Raw genomic sequence first — 26,171 nt, forward strand, 5'->3', positions numbered from 1 at the left:
ATTGATGTATCATATGGTAGTTCTATTTTTTTTTTTTAAGGAACCTCCATATTTCTTTTTCATAATGGCTGTACTAATTCGCACTTCCACCAACAGTGTAGGAGCGTTTCCCTTTCTCTGCATCCTTGCCAGTATTTGTTATTTTGTGTTTTGTTTTTTTTTTTTTTTTTTTTTTTTTTTTTGAGACGGAGTCTTGCTTTGTTTGCAGGCTGGAGTGCAAGGGTGCGATCTCAGCTCACTGTAACCTCCACCTCCTGGTTTCAAGCGATTCTCCTGCCTCAGCCTCTTGTGTAGCTGGAACTACAGGTGCGCGCTACCATTGCCCAACTAATTTTAGTATTTTTAGTAGAGATGGGGTTTCACCATGTTGGCCAGGGTGGTTTCGATCTCCTGACCTCGTGATCTACCCACCTCGGCTTCCCAAAGTGCTGGGATTACAAGTGTCAACCACCACACCTGACCATTTTTTGTCTTTTTGATAGCCATCATATTTGGGGTCAGATTTTACTCCACTGTGGTTTTAATTTCCATTTGCCTGATGATTGGTTATGTTGAGCATTTTTTAAATATACCTGTTAACCATTTGTATTGTTACTTCTTTTGAGAGATATCTTTGCCCATTTTAAGATTGGATTATTTATTGTTTTGCTGTTGAATTGTTTGAGTTTGTTGTAACTTCTGGATGTTAATCCCTTCTCAGATGAATAGTTTAGAAATCATTTTCTTCCATTCTGCAGGTTGTCTCTTCACTTTATGATTGTTTCCTTTGCTGTGAAGAAGCTTTTTAGTTTGAGGAAATACCATTTGTCTATTTTTGCTTTTGTTGTCTGTGCTTTTGAGATCTTCTTCATAAAATCTTTACCTAGACCAGTGTCCTGAAGTGTTTCCCCTAAGGTTTTTTCCTAGTAACTTCATAGTTTTGGATCTTAATTTAAATCCTTAACCCATTTTGAGTTCATTTTTGTGTACAGTGAGAGATAGGGGTCTAGTTTTATTTTTCCACATTTGGATATTCAGTTTTTAATGTTTCTGGGGCCTTTGTCAAAGATTGGTTGGATATAAATGCATAGATTTATTTCTGGATTCTCTTCTGTTCCATAGATCTGTGTCTTTTTATGGCAATGGCATGCTGTTTTGCTTATTGTAACATTGTAGTATATTTTGATGTCCAGTAGTGTGATGCCTCCAGTTTAATTCTTTTAGCTCAGAATTGCTTTGGCTATTGAGAACCTTTTTGTGGTTTCATATGAATTTTAGGATTTTTTTTTTTTTCTGTGAGGATTGTCATTGGTATTTTGATAGGAATTGCATTGAATCTGTAGATCACTTTTGGTAGTATGTCATTTTCACAGTATTCTTCCAATTCATGAACATGGGGTATCTATTTTTTTAATGTCCTCTTTAATATTTTTCCTCAGTGTTTTACAGTTTTCCTTGTAGAAATTCTTCACCTCATTGGTTAAATTTATTTCTATTTTTGTTTGTTTGTTCATAGTTCTTGTAAATTGAATTGCTTTTTTTTTTCCCCCCAGACAGAATCTCACTCTGTTGCCCAGGCTGGAGTGCTGTGACACAATCTCAGCTCAGTGCAACCTCTGCCTCCTGGATTTAAGCAATTCTTGTGCCTCAGTCTCCTGAGTAGCTGGAATTACAGGGGCCCACCACCATGCCTAGCTAATTTTTGTATTTTTAGTAGAGACAGAGTTTCACCGTGTTGGCCAGGCTGGTCTCAAACTCCTGGCCTCAAGTGATCAACCTGCCACAGCCTCCCAGAATGCTGGGATTACAGGCGTGAGCCACCGCTCCTGGCCAGGAATTGCTTTTTCTGCTAGTTCATTGTTGGTGTATAGAAATGCTACTAATTTATGTATGTTGATTCTGTATTCTGCAACTTTACTGAATTTGTTTATCAGTTCTAACAGCTTTTTGGTGAAGCTTTTAGGCTTTTCCATATATGAATTCATGTCATTTGCTATACATAGAACTTTTAAATTCTTGGAATAGAATGTAGGAGGAATATAAAGAAGGAGAAAAAGAAAAAAAGAAAATATTTTATTTTTATCTGCTATTTTATAAGATAGAAGCAATAAAGCCAGGTATGTATTATCACAATAAATGAGACTCCATCTATAGGCTGTAAACAAGAAACATCCCTTTTAAAATGATGCATATGGGAAATACCTACAAAGAAAATATCTCAGATAATCACAAAGAAAAACAAAGTACAATTAAATAAAGATTTGAAGCCAGGCTTGGTGGCTGTAATCCCAGTACTTTGAGAGGCCCAGGAAGATGGATCACTTGAGGTCAGGGGTTCAAGACCATTGTGACCCAAATGGCAAAACCCTGTCTCAAAATATTAGCTGGGCGTGGTGGCACTCACCTGTAATCCCAGCTGCTCAGGAGGCTGAAGGAGAAGAATTGCTTGAACCTGGGAGATGGGGTTTGCAGTGAGCCAAGATTGTGCCACTGCACTCCAGCCTGGGTGACAGAGTGTGACTTCTGTGTCATATATATATATATATATATATATTTATTAAATTTATAAAAATTTATAAATTTATAAAAAAATATATTTATATATTTTTTTAACATCAGTTTTTTTTTCTTAACTCAGAACCTTCCAAAAAAAACTTCCCATTGCATTGCAAATAAAATTCACTGTCTTCACTGTGCCCCACACAGATCTAAAGGCCTTCCTCTAAATCAGGAAGCCTTTCGATCTAGCCTTAGGCTAACAACTGCCCCACTGAGGCACCCACACTGACTTATTTGCCACTTGATTCAAACACACTTCTCACTCACTTCATTCAAATTTCACCTCTTCAAAGAGGCCTTATCTCGCCGCTCTGAGTAAGATAGTACCTTTGTCATTGCCCCTTCATTTTTCCACTTTAAAAGAAAATACTACAACTTATTGATTGATAGGTAATACCAAAATTTATATGTTTGTTTATATTTTCTTTCCCTTCTTTTAATGGAAACTCCATGAACACTTGGACTTGAGTCTGTTTTTTCCACTGCTGTATCCCTAGCATCTACAACAGTACCAAGGCCCTCAATGAATATTTTTGAATGCATGAATGAATAGCAAAAAAAAGCATTCTTCAAAGGCAAAACCTTGAGTGGTATAAAGATAGATTTTTTTGAGATGATGTTTCACTCTTGTTGCCCAGGCTGGAGTGCAATGGGGCATTCTTCTATCACTGCAATCTCTGCCTCCCAGGTTCAGGCGATTCTCCTACCTCAGAGTAGCTGGGATTACAGGCATGCACCACCATGCCTGGCTAATTTTGTAGTTTTAGTAAAGACTGGGTTTCTCCATGTTAGGCTGCTCTCAAACTCCCGACCTCAGGTGATCCGCAGGCCTCAGCCTCCCAAAGTGCTGGGATTGTAGGTGTAAGTCACTGCACCTGGCCAATAGATTTATTTTTTTAAGGACTAAGGCGTCACAAAGAAGATAAGGCAGTTATAAATCTTTACATATCAAACCATTCTAGAAATAACATAGTAAATTTATTTAAAAATTTATAATGAGGGATTTTAATATAATTCTTTTAGATTTTGACTGTTATTTTACCCTAATCCGGTTTCACCTGTTTATATACTTGCCAGATCCTGGTAGCATATAAATTTGTGACTATCAGATAGAAAGAAGGGTAAATATTACAAACTGTAAGTATGTAAACTTACTGTGTAGTTGTTGTGTTGGAAGAAGTTAAGGATGTATTTTCTTATTTTACACAATGAGGAGTTGTTACACACAGTTTGAACTTAAAGAAAAAAATTATATTACTTTAAGGTAAGGCAATAATTTGAAGAATTAAAAGTAAAAATGTAATTAAATGTGTCAGAAAGAAGGAGCAACTGTGATGCTAGATAAATTCTTTATGTTCCCTGGCAGGGTCAACTGAGGATTTACTGGAATCTGGTACATACAGTAGATTACTCTGCACCTGTTTGAAAGAAAGGAAGTAAAGAAAAAAAAGGAATGAAGAAGCTATCTATGTTTTGATTTGGAAATGTCTCCAAGATATATTAAGATAAAAATATGCAGTGCAGTCTGTATCATGTTTGAATAAGAAGGGAGGAACCAGAGAATATATATTTAATTTGCTTATATAGAAATAGAGACTCTAGCAAGACAGTAAGAAAGAAACCAAAGTAGCCTGTTTGCATTGCCTATTCAAAATTTAACTAAAAACATTAAATAAGTCATTGCCTCTCAATAGTGGGACTGGTGTGGGAAGCAGAGATTTATCTTTCTGTAATGATTGAAATTCTTCTTACGTACCTATGTTGCTTTTATATTTTTTTTAAAAAATGTCCCGGGGTGTTTTTTAAAAAAGTCTGTCCTTTCTTTTGAAGGCTTCAAGTCTGTTTGTGTGGTTGCAATGGAACATACTATATGAGTGTTTGTATAAATGATTATGTACCATATTTTGTTGAGCTTTTTTCTTCTGATTTCCCTCTGGTAATTTGAACTTTCAGAAACCCTTTTATTGAGATAAAATTAACATACCATTAAAACGACTCATTTAACATATTTAATAGTTTTTAATATATTCACATTATTGTGCAACCATCACCACTGTCGAACTCTAAAACATTTTTATTACCCCAAAACTGAAACAAACATTAGCAGCAACTTTTCTTCTTCCCTACCCTATACTGTATTACCTGGTAACCACCAGTCTACTTTCTGTATCTCTGGATTTGCCTGTTGTGGACATTTTATATAAATGAGAGTGAAACAATATGTGATATTTTGCGCCTGGCTTTTTAAACTTAGCATAATGTTTTCATGTTCACAGATGTGGTATATATTGTACTCATCCCATTATATGACGGAATGTTCCATTATATGGATGTGCCACATTTTGTTGGTTCTTTTGTGAGTTGTTGGACATTTGGATGGTTGTTTCCGTTTTTTGATGCAAGTATTATGAACAATCTGTTAGAAATTTTTGTGTAGACATATGTTTTAGTTCTCTCAGGTATATAGGTAGGAGCGAAATTGCTTATTCTAAGTTAACTCTGTGTTTAATGATTTGAGGAACTGGCAAACTCCTTTTCCAAATAGCCACACCGTTTTACATTTCTACCAGCCGTGCATAAGAGTTCCACTTTCTCCACATCCCCATCAACACTTATTATTGTCTTTTTAAATTATAGCCTGTATTGGTCAATTTTATGTTGCTGTAACAGAATGCCAGAGACTCGGCAATTTATAAAGAGAGAGGTTTATTTAGCTCTTGGCTCTGCAGGCTGAGAGGTTCAAGGGCATGGCCTTGGCTTCTGGTGAGGGCTTTTATACTGCCTCAGAACATATCAGTGAAGATCAGACAGGAAGTGGATATGTGTGAAGAGGGACCAGGGAGGGGAACCTTGCTTTAGTACAATGAGCTCTCGCTGGAACTCACTCATTACTGCAAGAGTCGCAAGAGGCCATTCCTGAGGGAGATAGAATGCAAGCACCTTTCACTAGATTTCGCTTCACAACACTGTAACACTCTGGACCAAATTTCAGCATGAATTTTGGTGGAGACGAACAAACCATATCCAGTCCATAGCATAGCCATCCTGGGTGATGTGCAAAGTGGGATCTCATTGTGTTTTTGGTGTGCAGTTCCCTAATGACTATTTGAGCATCTTTTCATGTGCTTATTTTCAATTAATATATCTTCTTTGGTGAAATGTTTGTTAAAATCTTTTTCCCATTTTAAAATTGGGTTGTTTTTTAAATCTGGAGTTAAAAGGATTCTTCATACTGAATGTATACTAGACTCTTATCAGACACACATTTACAGATTTTTGTCTCATTCTGTAGGTGTCATATCTAAGAAATCGTTGCTTAATCCAGGGTCACATACTTATATACCTATACTTTCTTCTAAGGGGTTTATAATTATAAGTAACTCTTACATTTAGGTATTTGATCCATTTTGAGTTAATTTTCACATATGGTATGAAGTAGGGAATCCAAAATAATTTTTTTTTTTTTTTGCATTGGACGATTCAGTTGTCTCAGTGACATTTATTGAAAAGAATATTGTTTATCTCATTGAATTGTCCTGGAACCTGTGTCAAAAGTTAAATGATTAGAAATGTATGGGTTTATTTCTGAACTCTTAATTCTGTTCTGCTGATCTGTATGTCCATCTTTTTGCCATACCACACTGTGTTGGTTAATACAGCTTTGCAGTATGTTTTGAAATTGGCAGTGTATATCCTTCAACTCTGTTATTTTTCAGGATTATTTTGGCTATTCTGGGTTCCTTGCATTTCAACATGACTTTTAGGATCAATTTGTCAGTTTCTGCAAAAGGCCAACTAGGATTTTGTTAGGAATTTCAGTGAATGTTTAGATTGATTTGTGAAGTATTGCCATCCTAATAACATTAAGTCTTCCAGCACATGAACACAAATGTCTGTACATTCATTTAGGTGTTCTTTATTTTCTTTCAGTGGTGTTCCTTAGTTCATACTGTACAAGTCTTAATGTTTGTTTTGTTAAATTTGTAAGTTTTATTTTTTTGATGGTATTGTAAATGAAGTTGTTTTCTTAATTTCTTTTTCAATTGCTCATTGTGGTTTTACAGATGTACATTTGATTTTTGTTTATTAGTCTTGTGTCTTGCAGCCTTTCTGAACTTACAGGCTTTAATGGTTTTGCTGTTATTATTGTTTTGCTTTCTTTAGTATTTGTCTTTTGTTTTTTTTCTTGCTAATTCTTATTGACTAGAACCTCCAGTATGATGTTGAATGGAAGTGGTGGGAGCACACATCTTGTCATCTTACAGAGGAAGGCTGTGTGAGTGCTTCATAAATGTCCTTTCTCAGGTTGAGGAAGTTTCCTTCTGTTTCTATATTGCTGAGCGGCTCTTTTTTTCTTTTAAATCACAAGCAGGGTGTTGGGTTTTGCCGGATATTTTTTTCTATGACTGTTGATGATCAGTGGGTTTTTGTTGTTGTTGTTGTTCTGTTAATATAGCTGTTGTATGTTTAACTAACCTTGCATTCCTGGAATGAATACTGTTCGCTTAATGTGTATAATACTTTTTATATGTTGCTGGATTTGGTTTGATAGTATTTTGTTGAGTGTTTTTGCATCCATATTTGTAAGGGATATTGATCTGTAGTTTTCTTGTGATGTTTTTGCTTGGTTTCACTATCAGGTAATATTGTTTTTCCAGAATTACTTGGTAAGTGTTCCCTCCCTTCTGTTCTTTGGAAGAGTTTGTGAAGAATTAGTGTTAGTTCTGCTTTATGTATCTGGAAAAATTTACCAGTGATGCCATCTAGGCCTGAGCTTTTCTTCATGGATAGTTTTTTTTTTTTTTTGAGACAGAGTTTCGCTCTTGTTACCCAGGCTGGAGTGCAATGGCGCGATCTCGGCTCACCGCAACCTCCGCCTCCTGGGTTCAGGCAATTCTCCTGCCTCAGCCTCCTGAGTAGCTGGGATTACAGGCACGCGCCACCATGCCCAGCTATTTTTTTTTGTATTTTTAGTAGAGACGGGGTTTCACCATGTTGACCAAGATGGTCTCGATCTCTTGACCTTGTGATCCACCCGCCTCGGCCTCCCAAAGTGCTGGGATTACAGGCTTGAGCCACCGCGCCCGGCCGGATAGTTTTTTTATATGTTTGTTTGTTTTAATTATACTACTAGTATTTCTTTACTTGGATAGGACTAGTCAGATTATTTTATTTCTGTTCTTTCCCTCAACTTTATTGAAGTATGATTGACTAATAGAAATTGTATATATTTAAGGTGTATATGTGGTGTTTTTTGTTTTTTTTTGTTTTTTTTGTTTTTTTTTTTTTTTTAGATGGAGTTTCACTCTTGTTTCCCAGGCTGGAGTGCAGTGGCTCGATCTCGGCTCACCGCAACCTCCGCCTCCTGGGTTCAGGCAATTCTCCTGCCTCAGCCTCCTGAGTGGCTGGGATTACAGGCACACGCCACCATGCCCAGCTAATTTTTAGTATTTTTAGTAGAGACGGGGTTTCACTATGTTGACCAGGATGGTCTCGATCTCTTGACTTCGTGATCCACCCGCCTCGGCCTCCCAAAGTGCTGGGATTACAGGCTTGAGCCACCGCGCCCGGCCGGTGTTTTGTTTTATGCATTGTGACATGATTAACACTATTAAGATAATTAACATGTATATCACCTCATAGTTACTTTTTTTGTGTGTAGAAAACATTTAAGATCTATTCGCTTAGCAAATTTCACGTATACATTACTATATTATTTAACTATAATCACTATACTATACATTAGAGCTCCAGAGCTTACTCATTCAGCAAAACTGAAATTTTGTACCCTTTAACCAAAATCTCCCCATTTTCCTTGCCTAGTTCCTGGCAACCACCGTTATACCTTCTGCTTCATTGCTTCATGAGATTCCGTATGTAAGATCAAGCAGTATTTAAGTGGCTTCTACTGGCTTCTTTTCTTTTCTGTTTCTTTTTTCTTTCTCTCTTCCCTCCCCTCCTCTCCTCTCCCCTCCTCTCCCCCTACTTCCTTTCCATTTCCTTCCTTTCCCTCCCCCGTTCCTCCCTCTCTTCCTTCCTCCCTTCCTTCCCTTCCTTTCTTTCTTTGCTTCTGTCTGTCTTGTCTGTCTTGTCTGTCTGTCTTGGCTCTGCTGCCCAAGCTGAAATGCAGTGATTGAATCTTGGCTCACTGCAGCCTCCACCTCCTGGGTTTAAGCAATTGTCCTGCCTCAGCCTCCTGAGTAGCTGGGACTACAGGCACCTGCTGTCACTTCCAGCTAATTTTTGTATTTTCAGTAGAGATGGCATTTCACCACATTGGCCAGGCTGGTCTCAAACTCTTGACCTCAAGTGATTGGCCTGTCTCCTTGGCCTCCCAGAGTGCTGGGATTACAGGCATGAGCCACCGTACCTAGCCTGATTCTTAGGTTGATTCTACATGTAGGCTATTGTGAATAATGTTGAAATGAACATGAGAGTGTGGATATCTCTTTGACATACTGATTTCATTTCCTTTTAAAGATGGAATTGTTGGGGTTTTTTGAAGAACATCCATTCTGTTTTCCATAATGGCTATACCAATGTATGTTCCCATCAGAAGTGTGCAAGAGTTCCCTTTTCTCTACATCCTTGACAACCTTTACCTTTCATCTTCCATCTTTTTAATAGCAGTCATCCTAACAGGTGTGAGGTGATATCTCATTGTGGTTTTAATTTGCATTTCACTGATGATTAGTTATGTTGAACATGTTTTTGTATACCTGTTGGCCATTTGTTTGTTGTCTTTTGAGAAATGTGTATCCAAGTCCTTTGCCTTTTTTTTGAGACAGAATATCACTCTTGTTGCCCAGGCTGGAGTGCAATGGTGTGATCTAGGCTCATTGCAACTGCCGCCTCCCAGGTTCAAGTAATTCTCTTGCCTCAGCCTCCTGAGTAGCTGGGATTACAGGCATGCGCCACCATACCCAGCTAATTTTGTATTTTTAGTAGAGATGGGGTTTCTCCATGTTGGTCAGACTGGTCTCGAACTCCCAACCTCAGGTGATCCACCCACTTCAGCCTCCCAAAGTGCTGGGACTAAAAGTGCACACCACTGCGCACAGCTAATGCTTGAAAATGGTCCAGTTATTCTTTACAAACTTTCCATCTCTACCTCCACCCTGCATCCCCCAGTAAAAAAAAGAAAAAAGACAAAGGATATATATCAGCTGTTGGTTTACTTTACTGTTAAATCCTCCCCAGAGGGAGAGCAAGTGAGTTTGGAACGTGGGTTCAAGCTGCCACCTTCTTAACTTGACTGATTTTTTCTAAAAGGCACATCTATCTGATTACTTTACTCTCTTGCTTGGAAGTTTTTTTAATGGTTTCACATAGTTTTTAAGTTGAAGTTCAAATTACCTGACATTGTAAGGTTTTTTTGATTCCTGCCTTACCACTGTAGCCTAATTTGATGCCCTGCCTTCCATCTTTTCTTCACATTGTACTTTACTTTTAACAAACTATTTGTGGTTCCCTAAATGGATATGGTTTTTCACATCTTTCCTTTGAACATACAGTTCACTTTCAGATGCCCATATGCCCTTTCTTTTCAGTGGGCACATCACTATTTGAATGTCAAAGTCAGATCAGGTATCATTTTAAGGATGTTTCTCTGATTAACTTTTTCCATCTGAGGTACCAAATCCAAATCTAGTGGATCTCCTGTGTCCCTCAACACCTATGTGTACCTAGGCAAAATTTGTTCCAACACATTTTTAATTATTTGTTTCTTACTGGACTACTAAGTCCTTTAGGACAAAGGACTGTGGCATATTTTAGTGGTTTCAGCACTAGCTCTGTGTCTTCTTCAGTTATATGCTCAATTTTGGGGGAATGAAATTCTTTTAACTATAAGAAATCAAAACAGTGTATTCTGATTCAGAAACTTTGGAGACTGAGGCAATTAGGAGGCTGATTTTGAGACTGGCATATATTTTTAAGAGTACTGGGGGAAATTTTTGAATTGAACCGAGAGTTTACATGGAGTCATTTGGTCCTTCTGGACTTGCTTTAATACTGTGCTCTTAGCATTGCCCACTACCAGCAAGCTCTTTGGAACTGAAAATAAAGCCAGTATCTGTTTGTTTTACAAATTTTCCTAACTTGTAACCTGTTAACATCACATGAAGAAAAAAGTATCCATCTAGTTGCTTCATTTCCTCAGCATTTATTTTAAAGTATTCATTATGTGTAAGCTTCCATTTAGTGTCCTTGGTTTGTAGACAGAGGACAGAATCCTTGCCCTCAGATGCTTTAAGTCTATTCTAGTAATTACCACAGCAGAGCAAGCATAGTTTGGTAACTTCCAGGTAGACATATTCATCATTTTGTCCATGGAAGTAGGGTTTAACATTTGCAGGTTAAACCCACATTTCAAAAAATATGTTAAAATAAGAAGCATTCTAATTAAATCCAATGGCACAGTAAATGGATATTTTGGGATATTAGTGAATTAAAGAGATACTTGGGGAGATGGGAGCTACAAGCTAAAAATCTAAACACTTTTATTAATATTTAGAACTAATTGACAACTACAGAGAGCCAGTAGTGGTGGTGCTAAGAATGTGGATGGTAACCAAAATTTAGTCTGTTTTATAGTTTTGCCTACATCTGGTCATAGTCAGCATATCTAGTGTGCCCTTTAAAAAGTGAATGTCATAGATGGACAAGTCTTCTTTAAGAGATTTGACTTTGTTTTAAATTACTGGATTTTTTTTTCCTTTGGCAGATAAAAACCCCACTTCTCTAAGTACCTTAGGCAAAGAAGGGAAGTTACTAACTAATATCAGGCAATTCACAGAATGGTTTGGAGACATGGAAAACCAGAGTTGTACAGGAACCAGGGAAACCTTGGGTAACTAAGCAGCAGGAACTGCTCCTCCTTTTGTGGGATCTCCAGTGGATTAACAAAAATAAAAGACATCCCCTCCGCCATCCCATGCTTATTATATCATTCCTTTGAAATTCAAACTTCTGGGGAAGAAAGTTGATTAATTTAGTATTGAATTTGTGCTTTCCCCTTTGTTTCTTGATTATAGGTATAGGTAAAGAGTATGTATGAGAGAAGGACCATCCTTAGAATTTCTGTAGTTGCTGGGCAGGTTGATTTCTAGTCCTATCAAAAGTACAAGGACACGATGGTTTTCTAAAAGGAAACTATGTTACTGTCATGAAATTGGAGTGGAGGTTGAATATCTAAAATGGGAAATGTTTACTGCAATGTGTATCATAAGACTTGACTTTCAAACCCCAAATTTAAGTCAGTAAATGCTTTTTTAGGGATGCAAGAAATGTTTATACTAGATTATATCTTTTTTGGGGGCATCTATTGATGAAATATGATTCTCCCTCTTAACCTATTAAGTTCTTCTCAGGCATAGAACTCAGGCACTGATTTTTGTGATTTTCATATGGTCTGTAGCCGAGGTTGGTAAACTTTTTCTTTATAGAAATACCTTAAATATCTGTAGGTCATATGGTCTCTATCAAAACTGCTCAACTCTGCCGTTGTAGTACCAAAGCAGATGTATACCATAAGTAATCAAATGAGTGTGGCTTTGCTCCAATAAAACTGGGTCATAGTTGGCTGACACCCTATCTTATAACAACTGTCCAATAGAAGTTTCTGATATCATGGCCATCTTTTATGTCTCTACCGCTTAATATGTAGCCACTAGCCACATGTGGCTATTGGGGACTTAAAATGTGACTAGTGCAACTGAGAAAATTAATTTTTAATTTTAATAGTTTCTTAGTAAAAAAGACTGTATTTGCTTGTTTAAATACTGTTCTTTTTACCAAACTTTTGGCAAATTACCAATAAAAGCCTTATAAAGTGGAGTTACAGTAGAGCTAGGAAAGTTTTTTTATTGATAGAGGGTGAATTCTGGTATAAAAAGTTAGTGTTAAGAATAAATGAAAGGCCGGGCGCGGTGGCTCAAGCCTGTAATCCCAGCACTTTGGGAGGCCGAGGCGGGTGGATCACAAGGTCAAGGGATCGAGACCATCCTGGTCAACATGGTGAAACCCCGTCTCTACTAAAAATACTAAAAATTAGCTGGGCATGGTGGCACGTGCCTGTAATCCCAGCTACTCAGGAGGCTGAGGCAGGAGAATTGCCTAAACCCAGGAGGCGGAGGTTGCGGTGAGCCGAGATTGTGCCATTGCACTCCAGCCTGGGTAACGAGCGAAACTCTGCCTAAAAAAAAAAAAGAATAAATGAGTGGTTATATATTTATATATGGGGAAAAAGCAGTTTTAATCTCCAAAGAATTCATACTGAGATTTAAGCTTTTTAAATACGTGGTTTTAGAAAATGAATACCTAGGAAAATCTCAGATTTTGATGACTTTGTAGCAAAAAACCACTCAAATAGCATAGGCAGTAAGTAGTTCTCTTCCTCAGTATATTTAGAATAATGCACAATCATAAGTATATTATACTCAGTAAATGTTCACAAACTGAACACAGTGATGTAAGCAGCACTTATATCAAGAAATAGAGGTTTTCTGTATAACGTGATTAATAACAGAAAAATCACAAGGCATCTACAAATAAAATTAATAAGTAAATTAGTTAAGGTTATTGATTATAAATCATATATTAAAATCAGTTATATTTCTCCATATCAACAACAAATAAGTAGAAAATGAAGTTTTAGAAAGATAACATATACGATACTAAAAATTGTCAAATATTAATATAAGCTGGGCACAATGGCTCACGCCTGTAATGCCAGCACTTTGGGAAGCCGAGGTCGGTGGATCATGAGGTCCAGAGATTGAGACCATCCTGGCCAACATGGTGAAACCCCGTCTCTACCAAAATACAAAAATTAGCAGGGCGTGGTGGCGTGTGCCTGTAGTCCCAGCTACTTGGGAGGCTGAGGCAGGAGAATTGCTTGAACCCGGGAAGCAGGGTTTGCAGCGAGCCAAGATCGCACCACTGGCACTCCAGCCTGGCACCTGGTGTCAGAGCGAGACACTGTCTCAAAAAAAATTAATATAAATGTTATAATATTAAAAATATAAATACTTTGAAATAAATCTTACAAAAGATACTCAAGACATCTTCCCTGAGAACTGTAAAACTGTGAAATCAAAGAAGGCCTAAATAAATGAGATGCAGTGTTCGAAAATTGGAAGACTCAATATTATAAAGCTATCACTTCTTACTAAATTGATCTATAGCTTCAGTGCAATCCCAGTTAAAATCCCAGCAGGATTTTGGGGAGGGGGGAAGTTAACAAGCTGATTCCAAAATTATATAAAAATGTAAAAGCCAAGAATGGTCCTGGCAGCCTTAAAGGACAGTAACAGAGCTGGGGGAATTACGCTATTAGAGATCAAGAATATTTTTTGATATTCTTATTGATAAAATTAAACCAGGCATGGTGGCTCGTGCCTGTAATCCCAGCTTCTTAAGAGGCTAAAGCAGGATGATCTTGTAAGCCTAGGAGTTCTAGGGTGCAGTGAACTATGATCATGCCACTGCACTGCACTCCAGCCTAGGTGACAGAGCAATACCCTGTCTCTTAAAAAATAAAAAAGAGAGAAAGTTAGTAATAAAGTCAGTGTGATATTGACATGGATAGAAAAAAAGACCAATGAAAGAGAATAAAGTCTAGCAGTTGACCCCTCTGTAAGTAGTAATTTGATCTATGACAAAGGTGATATACTGCAGTGCAGTGGGGAGCGGTTGCTCATTATAATAGATGTGCTCTATCAATTGGACAGCTATATGGGAAGATAAATAACTCTTGACTCTGAACTCTTCCCATGATACAAAAATCAATTTCAGGTGAATTGTAGTTTTAAATGGGAAAGGTAAAGGAATAAATTTTTAATGAAATGAATAGATTATCTTCATGACTTTAGATTGACAGAGATTTCATAAATAGGTTCCAAAAGGCAGTGGCCAAGAGGAAAAACATTTGATAAATGTAACTACGTTGAAATGATACAGCAACTTGTGAAAAGGCAAACCATAGATTCATACCCCGAATATGGGAAGAATTCCTACAAATCAAGAAGGAAAAGATGCACAATTCATGTTCATAATTTCAAGAGCCAGGCCAGATGTGGTGGCTCACTCTTGTAATCCCAACACTTTGGGAGGCCGAGGCAGGCACATCTGATGAGGCCAGGAGTTCGAGATCAGCTTGGCCAACATGGTAAAACCTTGTCTCTACCAAAAATACAAAAAGTAGTTGGGCATGATGGCGCATGTCTGTAATCCTAGCTACTGAGAAGGCCGAGGCAGAATCACTTGAGCCTGGAAGGTGGAGTTTGCAGTGAGCCAAGATCATCATGGGATCAGGGAGACTTTTGTGTCTGTTCTGTGTTTGAGCTATTTCCTGTATCCCATATCTTCTGTTTCTTAGTTTATTCGTTTGTTTTGGTGGAGCAGATTCTCTGGTTGCTTCTTGAGGAAAGATACATGGGTAGTGAATTTTTTGAGATCTTGCATATTTTCCTCCTCCCACCTTGTTTTTAGTGTATCTTAAGAGTAGAATTCTAGGTTGGAAGTCATTTTCTCAGGATTTTGAAGGCATTGTTTCATTGTCGTCTAGCTTCCAATGTTACTTTTGAACCCTCCAATGCCATTCTGATTCTGGATTCTTTGTAAACACTCTATTTGTTCTTCCCTGGAAGCTTTTATTTAGGATTTGTCTCTAGAATTTAAAATTATTTATTATGATGTATCTTGATTTGGTTTGCTTTAAGCCATTGTGCTTGATTTTTTTTTTTTAAATGTGTCTTTCTAATTCAGAAACATGCTTTCCAGTTCTGGAAGAGTTTTTTGAGTTATTTTTTGGGTGATGTTGGACTTTGTTGCATATCTGTGCGTTAGGCACTTTTAAACACTTACTGGAAACTTTGTGTAACTAGGCAGGGTCTACTGACTGATGGATGGGTTTTGTTTTCGGGGTGTTTTTGAGACAGCGTCTCACTTGCCCAGGCTGGAGTGCAGTGGCACAATCACAGCTCACTGCAGCCTCTGCCTCCTGGGCTCAAGTGATCCTCAGTAGCTGGGACTGCTGGTGCATGCCACCACACCTGGCTCATGTTTTTTTCCTCCATAGAGACAGGTTTCACCATGTTGCCGAGGCTGGTCTCAAACTCCTGGGCTCAACCCATCTGTTCACCTTAGCCTCCCAAAGTGTTGGGTTTATAGGTGTGAGCCACCATACCCAGCTATGGATGGGTTTTGTAGTAGGATGATCTAGTTAGGTCATTTCTTTGAGGGACTTAAGACTCTTGGTATCTATGTCTTGGCTCTTCATATGGTCTGTTTTCCCAGAGAGAGAGAGATTTTTATAGTCTCGTACCTGTGGAGTAAAAGCTTGGCTGCTAGCTATCTAGAATTGAGAACAACAAAGGGGCCTAAGGGTCTCTTTAGACTTTCTGCTTAACTTAACTCTGTTTTTTCAGCTGTGCCTTATGCATTCTTAGTACAGAGTTTTCCTAGCTTACTATTTCCAGGGAGTAAATTTGGCCTCCAGCATTTATCATGACAAGTCAGCAGTTACTTTTATCCTTTTTTGTTCTCATGTGTATTTTCTCCAGCTGCTTTCAAGATTTTTTTCTGTATCTTTGCTTTTCAGCAGTTTGACTGTGATATGCCTAGGTGTGGTTTTCTTTGCACTTACCCTGCTGGGGAAATTGAGTGACCTCTTCAGTTCATAAATTACTGTCTTTGCCAAATTTTGGGATTTTTCTGACTGTCATTTCTTCAGATTTTTTTTGCTTTTTCTCATTTTATGACTCCAGTAGACTGCTTCATAGTGTCCAACATACACTATTTTTCAGTATTTTTCTCTCCATTCTTTACTTTGAGTAATTTCTCTTGGTCTATCTTTAGTACTGTCTTTTTACATTCTTCTGTTAAGCCCATTCATTTTTTATTTTAGAAAGTGAAATTTTCAGTTTACATTCAGCTCTTCTTAGTTTTTATTTTTCTGCTGAAATTTCTAATCTTTTGTCACTTTGAGTTACGTTAGCTGCTTTATGGTATTTATTTGCTGATTCCAAATCTGTGTTACTTCATGGCTAGTATCTATTGTCTTTTCTCTTGAGTATGGACACTTTTTCTTGTTTCTTCATATGATTAGAAATTTTTATTGTATCCTGCACACTGTGAATGACACATTGTAGTGACCTTAGAGACTATTTTTTGTTTTTCTTTGTTTTAGCAGGCAGTTCACTTGGCTACACTGAGATTTAAACTAGCTCCCTGCAGAGGGCAGCACTGACATTCCTTCCCTGCAGAGGGCAGCACTGACATCCCTGTTGTTTTAGTTTGATCTGGGTTGCTTTTCATCCACTCCATTCTTGGATAGATCAGTGACCAGCCAGAGAAGTAGGCAGAGTTGATATGCAGAATTTGGGACTCTCCCACCCAGATCTTTCTTCTTTCTTCTTCCTCTTCCTCCTCCTCTTCCTCTTTCTCTTCCTTTTTTCCTACTCCCCTCCCCACCCCTCACCTCTTCTCCCCTCTCCTCTCTCTCCCCCTCCCACATCCCTTCTGTCCTGTCCTGTCCCGTAGTCTCCTGTCCTGTAGACTCCAACAGGAATACAGCAGCACATTGTCTGCTCACTGCAACCTCCGTCTTCTGGGTTCAAGTGATTCTCCTGCCTCAGACTCCCCAGTATTACTCCCCATGGATTACAGGCATGCACCATGATACCCAGCTATTTTTTGTATTTTTAGTAGAGACAGGATTTTGCCATGTTGGCCAGGCTGGTCTCGAACTCATGACCTCAAGTAATCTACCCATATTGGCTTTCCAAAGTGCTGGGATTACAGGTGTGAGCCACTGCACCCAGCCTCTATTCCCTTTTTCTAAGTGTCGTCTTGTACTTAGATTCTGCCTACTTTTGGTTTGTTCCAGTGTCTTCAGGTAGTTGCTTTTTTAAATCGTTTTTTTTTCCCAAAATTTATAGTTATCTGTGGAAAATGGGGTGTTCTCTTTTTACTGGTGGTGGAATCTTATTCATCTACCTGTCTACTTACATTTTTATTGTTTGTTTGAAAAGATAGTATTTAATGAATTTTTATTGATATTTCCAATTCAAACTCAGGAAAGGGTTTCTTTTCATATGCATCTTTATACTGTGAATTATGGTTCTTGAAGAGATAAAGTAGAGAATAGAATTGGATATCCCAGGAAAGGGTTTCTTTTCATATGCATCTTTATACTGTGAATTATGGTTCTTTAAGGTATAAAGTAGAGAAAAGAATTGGATATCCCTTAATTATTTTACTTTATTCTGTATTTCACCCACATAGCTGTCTCAAAATAACATTAGCACAATGAACAAAGTGGGTACTGAAAACAGCCAAGGTGTTTTCTATATGCTTTCCATCCCTTAGTTTTAAAAACATTGTACTACTAACTTTGCATGCCTTTAGTCATTAAATATTTTATATTCTCTCTTGTTCTTTAATCTTTTCAACAATAAGTCATATTATTGCTTGCCTTCAGTTCTTAGGCTGATAAACCATACATTTTGGTTGTCTTAAGCTTGTTCTGTAGTGGATTCTTTAGGAAGGGCTCATGGAAGCAGGGTTCCCTAATTGCTTGCAATTTTGGTAACCGTTTATGTGTGCTTTCCATGTGTTTAAAATCGATTTTACTGAATATAAAACACTTTGCTTTTATTTTATTTCCTTGAATATCTTATGTCACTCCATTTTCTTCTGGCATAAAGTGTTTCCCTTTGATGTTGGCTTTCTGGGTTGTTATTCTTAGGTGTGTGTGGTGCTGTCAATCAGTAATTTCAGTTTTTTTAATTGAATGTTTAAAAAATGACAACCGACAACAAGAGACTGACAATTGAAAATGTCAGAGACATTTTCTTTTCTTTTTTTCGAGATGGAGTTTTGTTCTTGTTGCCTAGGCTGGAGCGCAATGGTGTGATCTCAGCTCACTGCAGCCTCCACGCCCCAGATTCAGGTGATTCTCCTGCCTCAGCCTTCCAATAGCTGGGAATTACAGGTGTGCACTGTCATGCATGGCTAATTTTGTATTTTTAATAGAGACAGGGTTTCACCGTGTTGGTCAGGTTGATCTCGAATTCCTGACCTCAGGTGATCTGCCCACCTTGGCCTCCCAGAGTTCTGGGATTACAGGCATGAGCCACTGTGCTTAGCTATCAGAGACATTTTCTTGAATTACAGTTTTTATTATTTTCTGTCTTTAGTAGTTTTGAGGGTCTTCTGTTATCTGTCTATTGATCTTTGTTGATTCATCAGCTGTTGCTTACTCTCAAATCCTTTTTATCATTTCTTTTGATTTCAAAAATGTTCTTTTTTTGCCTTCTAGTTCTCTTAAAGCATTATCGTTGTATATATTTGCTCTTGGGTGCATTCAGATTTAATCTTTATTTCTGAAATGATTTTTTTCTTCTATTTCTAATGCTTTCTTGAGTTCTATTCCCTTTTTTCTGAGTTTTTTGAAATCCAGCTTACATAGTTGTTTCATGTCTTGTGTCATTTTTGTAATATATTTTAGCTCATTTAAAAAATACTAGATTAGAATTTTTACCTATTTTGTGGATGTGTGTTCCTGGTATGTTTTTATTATCTGGATGTTATTCTTTATCTTATTTTCTTTTTCCTTATAATACCTGTATGACCTACATAATTTTCTTTTGCCTGCTTTTGTATGAAATTGGATTTCCTGGACACTTAAATGGGAGGTGTGGCTCAGGATAGCTTTTCTTACAAGGCTGTCCCTGCTGCTGTTTTAGACATGCTTCAAAACTATGGCATTTAGTTTCTGAGATTAGGCTGCATTCCTTCCTTCCCCATTTTGTCTGAATATTCTCTTTCCATTATTGTCATTTTACCTATATAGTACTCAGTTTTCATTCCACACCCAGTAATTTATGCTCATTGTACTACCCTGTTATGTAAAGATCAGTTTCAAGGATTCGCAGAGGCTAGACTGCTTTAACGTCACCCTTCACTGTGACCTCCTTCCGCTTATATGCAAAACCTTTCGTACTTAAGTTAACTTAGCTTCTGTACTTAACTTGTTGGCTGTTATAGGTGTCTTTTGTTCTTGGTTATCAGACATCTGTTTCTTTCTGCTTCTTCCCATACTGATAATGATACCATACATTATCTATGGTTGTTGTTGACTTGTTTTCATCTGCTGTTTTGAGGGGGGATTCATGGAGATTCTTGTTGCCTAGTTTTGTTGTAAATATTGTCTGTGGGTTTTTGGTTTACTGTTCAGTTATATAAATTTTTTGGTCAGCATTTACAGATGTTCAAACACTTTGCCACTGCTCTTACTGCCCCAGAATCTAATTTATTACTTCTTAATTGCTGCTGTTGTTTCAAATTTGATAATCTTGCCATAATTAGATTATAACTTCTTTCAAGTACTACTTGAGTTGTAATTAGTTCAAGTCCTATTCTTTGTTGACAGCAGCTTTTACTGTATCCAGCATAGTACTAGACATGTATGCAATGGCTCAGAGTTGTCACTTTGGAAATTAATCTAATTTCAATTATATAATTATAGTCCAACTTTCAGCCTATTCATAGTAGTATTAGCAGCTACTACTCTTATACATGGAGATGAAACATAAAGGTACCAACTGGCTTACCTGTATGTAACGTTAACTCTTGCATCATCTTTGGCATATATGCCATAATCTGTCAGCCTCCTGGCCTAGGAGGTGTTCCAGCCTTCTGGAAGACCTTGATCTGATGTACTGATGGTACAAAAAAGTCCACAAGATAGTAAGCATCATAGAAGCATATTTGAAACAAAGCAGACCTCCTCCTACAGAATGTTAGTTCTTTTTTCTTTGCTACAGTTCAACAATTTTGTCAAGGAAATAAATGGAGAAATGCTTGAGCAAAGCAATTAAAGCAATCAAAGCGGTCAGGATGGTCATTTTTTTTCTTGAAGAGATTGTGTTAAAACTAATAATAATATAATAATAATAATAATAATAAACAGGGACAGTTTGTTAATACAGAGAAAGGCAAAGATATGTGTATGAGACATGATGGAATTTGATAATTGTGAAGGGACCTGAAGAGCCCAAGTAATACTTTCAGCCAAAGACGGCATTAGTTTTTAATATATTGGGTAATAATTTTAGGGATCTTGTTATCCTAACAATGGCCCAATTCCTTTGCTTTTTAACTGGGATCTTAAAAAATCATCTAATAAAGTCAGTTCCTAAAGCACAGCAGAACTTTATTGACTTGATAAAACTTTTCAAGGTATTTATAGTGTTAAGAACTTGGTATTTCTTATTTTTACCTGATTTGGCTTCTTTGTTTAAAGGAATCATACTTTATTTTTACTTATGAATATAGATTATGTACTTTTAATATGTTTGTTTAAAATTACTCCCACCGCTTTAAAAAATTACTCCTAATTTTTACCTCTTAAAAATCTTTAACAGGCCTCAACAAATAATGAAAGCTCTAATCACAGTTTTGGAAGCTTGGGATCTTTAAGTGACAAAGAATCAGAGGTAAGTAATTTCATTTTAAATATGATGCTATTAAAGTAAAAGCTGGAATCACCGTTTTAATTAGTTTTTCGTTTCTTCCTCACTTCTTTTGCTAAAGGTTAATGCTTTTAAAATTTCTTATAGGAATGTTTTGTCCTGCCTTATGAAGGATAACATTCAGTTTGAAGACTGCATTTGGCATTAGAAAGAAGATATAGTTTCTTCTATTATGTAACTGAACTTGTAAATGAATGATGTATATATGTTCTTACTGGAAACAGTTATTAGCCATTTATAATTCTATGAGACAAAGGTGGTTTTTAAGTATGTTGGGTTGCCCAGTTTTCTATTATTTCCCTTTATTCTTTCCTTTTAGTTTGATGCTTACTAAGAATTTGGGTACTTTCTGGGATACATATACACATTTTTCCCCTCTTTAGAATTTCTTATGGAATCATGCTGCTGGTTTGCACTTTTTGTACTTTAAAAAAATCTGAAGAATCTCCTCCTCTCTAATCTCTCCCCTTACTGACCCCACCGAGAAAATATCTGGGATTTTACAAGCAGGCATTTGGAGCCATGGTATAATTTACTTTGAGCATGATATGCTTGATGATGTCTTTTAAAAATGTGTTGACAGGAAGTCCTTTGGGTTTTACCATTCACAGGTTGATGTTACAGCTCGACTCTTGGTGGATATAGCTTTTTCTCTCCTTGGATGATAGAGATCTGGCGCGTGCGTGCGTGCGTGCGGGTGTGTGTTGTCCCTGTCAATCTTATTTCTACTTGATCCATTTTTGTCTTTTTTTCTACTTGGGTTAGTGTAGACCTATCATCTTGATAATACCAGTAGTTCATTAGCACTCAAAACTCTTAGGCATTTTATTTCAGTGTTCAGAGGAAAGGGAACTTCAAAGGTGGCATCTTTTTAGCTCTGTGTTGTTGAAAGCATCTAGGAATCTTTAGATAGACAGTTGTGTGCAGTTCTGTGCAGGCACCCTGACACTCCAAAGGAGTATGGCATAGGGCTCTCACTCATCAGGCTTTCCCTTCCACAGAAACAACTGGCAGGCAGCTGAAAGAACTGTGCAAGTGACGGGACTTTATCTGCAGTAGGTTCCCTTGAGGTAAGCGTTAGTAGCCCCTGTAGCATCAGATTATCAGTTTAGTTTTTTTTAAAAATTAACATACTAAGTCTTTGAAAATTGTAGGTTTTAGCTCTAGTCAAAGTTTTTTAAAACCTATCAAGAATGTTCTCACTTTATATTTTCTGGACTTTGGAACATTCCTTGATATTTTCCCAGAATTGGGAATATTTAGTAATTTCACCTGCCTCCTGTTTCATAGGCATTTGTTTTATGAAGAGCAATAAAATAATTTTAGATACTTATCTTTTCTGTTCATTAAATATGATATTTTTGATAGATATTTTTAAAAAAGCAAAACATGGCATAAGTTAGATCACTTAAACACAGTTATATGTTCTTTATAGGTACCCATATTCCAAATATAAGTTACAGATTTTAGTATTTGGATTTTTTTCAGAGGAGTTAGTCCATAAGAAAATTCAACTTCCTTTTAAAAAAGAACCCAAGGATCATTTTTGGCTATATTTTTAGTTAAAACATGTTTTTGTTTTTTAAAAGACCATAGAGGCATTTGCCATGAAACACAATTTGGTTAATCATTAGATATACTTAGCTTTATCTATATTGAAGTTTTGACATTTGGGGCAGCAATAGAAAATCTTGAAAAATATTTTGGGCCATGTACGTTGGCTCACGCTTGTAATCCCAGCATGTTGGGAGGCTGAGGCAGGATTGCTTGAAACCAGGAGTTCAAGACCAGCCTGGGCAACATGGCAAAGCCCCATCTCTACAAGAAACACAAAAAATTAGCTGGGTATGGTGCCACATGCCTGTATTCCCAGCTACTCAAGAGGCTGAGATGGGACGAAGACCTGAGCCCAAGAGGTCGAAGCTGCAGTCAGCCATGATTGTGCCACTGCACTCCGGCCTGGGTGACAGAGTGAGACCCTGTCTTAAGAGGGGGAAAAAAATCTTTTGGCTTTTGCTGTTTTGCATTCTCTGTCTTTTTTACAAATTAATGGTTAAGTCTAGTGGCACAGTATTATAGAAATGACTACAGATTATACATTGTGCTTAAGATTCAAAGAAGTAATGACTATTACCATTATTATTATTATTATTTTAGTGTATCTTTCCATTTAAGAAGTTGCTTATCTGGAAAATGATTTGCAGGTTTTATCTGTATAGTAGATACCTTAATTAATTAATTCCTTTGGGATAAAATTTTATATATATCAAAATACAGATATTTATAAATCATTAAGTAAAGTTGAAAATAAACAGTTGCAGGATAGAAGTACTCTTCTTTTCCTAGTACTCCTAGTAGTAAAGTTTATGTAGTATTTCATTGTCTCCTGATGTCACTATTCTTTTGGTAATCCATTCCCTGATTTACTACACTTTTTTAAATAGTAGTTTTTGGTTTGGGGAACAAATAGTACTGGAAGGTTTATTACTTTTTTTGTTTTTTTAGATGGAGTGTTGCTCTGTTACCCAGGCCAGAGTGCAGTGGCATGACCTCAGCTCACTACAGCCTCTGCCTCCTGGGTTCAAGCAATTCTCCTGCCTCAGCCTCCTGAATAGCTGGTATTACAGGCGTGTGCCATCACACCTGGCAAATTTTTGTATTTTTGGTAGAGACGGGGTTTTACCATGTTGGTCAGTCTGGTGTTGAAGTCCTGACTTTGTGATCTGCCTGCCTCGGCCTCCCATAGTGCTGAGATTACAGGCGTCAACCACCATGCCCAGCTGATTTATTACTTGAAAAAAAAATGCTATCTCCTACCACCCTTACTTCCCTCTGGATTCTTGGAATTTGTATCCATATTTTAATATAATTAATTTGCATACCCTATTTTAGTTAACCATTTGGGCATTTGCTATTTAATTTCTCCTAAGATTTGTGATGATTTTAACTCAATGCAGTCCCTTTTCTGTAATTCCTTTCCTCCTTCCCAGTACTCTTATCAGACATCCAGAATCTTCTGTTTTCCTCTACCCTTACTATTAAAACTGGAAGGCATCCAGTTGTCATTGTTGATTGATCTACTTCAAGTGAAATTTTTATTTCAGTTTCACTTTTATTTTATATATGAATCTGACTTTTGTTTCTAAATGTGGAATTAAATAGAATGAAAAAGTTTTTCCTCTCCTAAATGAAATAGGATGGTAGGTAGAAAGATACTGTTTTGATTTTGTTTTCTTTTACATCTTTCCTGGTCCATTCAACAGGCTCAAAACAATTCAGGGTATTTTCAATAAACAGTAAACATTTATTGCATATCTATTAACTTCTAGTCTCTGTGCCCAATCAAAGAATATAAAGATGAATAGGATACAACCCGTGCCTTCAGATGAAATCACTGTTCAGTAGAATAGACAAACATTTAGACAGTCTGCTTCATGAACAATGTGGGCTGTACTGTAACAGATGTAAGCACAAGATACTATGGAAACAAAGTGCAAGAAACAACCAATTCCATTTGCCTGTAGGAGAAAGGAAGCAAAGAGTTCTTCCTTCAGAGAAGAGATGACAGTTGAGTTTTTAAGAGAGGCTGCGAATTCATCCCAGAAGACAGGGCAAAGTATGAAAAGAAGGCATGCAGAGGGACTAGGATATGCGTTTGCTTTTTACATGGGAGTATGACAAGTGGTTTGGTTCAAGAAAGGACAGTGATTCTCAGCTGCTACTGTTCTTAAGATCACCCGAAAAGCTCTAAAAAATGCCCAGCTGCTTCGGTGATTCCACTGGTTTGCAGACTTCTGGTAGAGGGAGTATATGCAGGAATGGTGAAAGATAGGCAGTGGTCAGGTTTTGAAGACCCTCGTATTTCATAGTAAGGAATTTGGACTTCAGGTGGAGAGCCATTGAAACAGGGGAAACAAAAGACAAAGTCTAGTTGTAAAAGGCTTCCACAGACGGCAATGTAGAGGATTGGATTGGAGGGACATGAAACCCAAGTTAGAAAAATCATGTATTTAAGGAATACTGCCTTCATTTTAAAACTCTAAAACCTTCAAGGTTTAATACTAGGAGGAAAAACTTGAGGTAAGAGGGCTTCTAACCAGTATTTTCAAGTTTGCTGTTTGGGCTCTGCCTTCTTCGGATTCTCTAACTTTGGTTACTCAGACTATCACCAATAGAGGCTATGGTTCTCAAACTGTACTGTGCAAATGTGCCGGCCACCACGCTAGGCTAATTTTTTTTTGTAATTTTAGTAGAAACGGGGTTTCACTATGTTGGCCAGGTTGTTCTCGACCTCCTGAGCTCAGGTGATCAGTCCACCCCACTTAGCATCCCACAGTGCTAGGATTACAGGTATGAGCCACTGTGCCTGGCCTACCCAGCTAATTTTTTTGAACTTTTAATAGAAACATGGTATTCGCCATGTTGGCCAGGCTAGTCAAACTTCTGACCTCAAGTGATCCGCCTGCCTTGGCCTCCCAAAGTGCTGGGATTACAGATGTGAGCCACTGCGCCTGGCCCTTAGACATTAACTTAATCAAAGTAGTAGAAAATCTCTACAATAAAAACTATAAAACATTGCTGCAAGAAATTGAAAAGTTTGCAAAATAATGGAAAGATATTCCATGGTCCTCGAATGGAAGAATCAGTACTGTTAAAATGTTCATTGTACCCAAAGCAATCTATGGAATTAATGCAATCCCTGTCAAAATACCAATGGCATTCTTCACAGTAATAGAAAATAAAAAATTCTAAAATTTATCTGGAACTACAGAAGACCCAGAATAACCAAAGCTATCCTGAGCAAAGAACGAAACTGGAGGAATCACATTACTTGACATCAAATTATACTACAGAGCTATAGTAGTCAAAACAGCATTGTACTGGCATAAAATCAGACATATAGATCAGTGGAACACATAGACCAATGGAACAGAACAGAGAACCCAGAAAGAAATCCCTCTGTCTATAGTGAACTTATTTTTGACAAAAGATGCCAGTAACAAACACTGGGGAAAGAACAGTCTCTTTAATAAATGGTGTAGGGGAAAAATGGATATTCATATGCCAAAGAGTGAAACTAGACCCCTATATCTC

At 37.3% G+C, this 26,171-nt stretch overlaps 1 protein-coding gene across 2 annotated transcripts in view; it reads left to right on the forward strand.

The window, feature by feature from the left end:
* TLK1 (tousled like kinase 1) overlaps window positions 1–26,171 on the forward strand; it is a 304,401-nt gene that overhangs the window by 198,548 nt on the left and 79,682 nt on the right. For both annotated transcript variants that reach the window (XM_074399482.1, XM_010352243.3), the window contains one exon: window positions 20,970–21,041. In XM_074399482.1, the coding sequence (XP_074255583.1) occupies window positions 20,970–21,041 (72 nt within the window). The remainder of the gene's footprint in view (window positions 1–20,969; window positions 21,042–26,171) is intronic.

Source organism: Saimiri boliviensis, chromosome 5 (assembly GCF_048565385.1).
Source record: "Saimiri boliviensis isolate mSaiBol1 chromosome 5, mSaiBol1.pri, whole genome shotgun sequence".
Lineage (NCBI taxonomy): Eukaryota > Metazoa > Chordata > Mammalia > Primates > Cebidae > Saimiri > Saimiri boliviensis.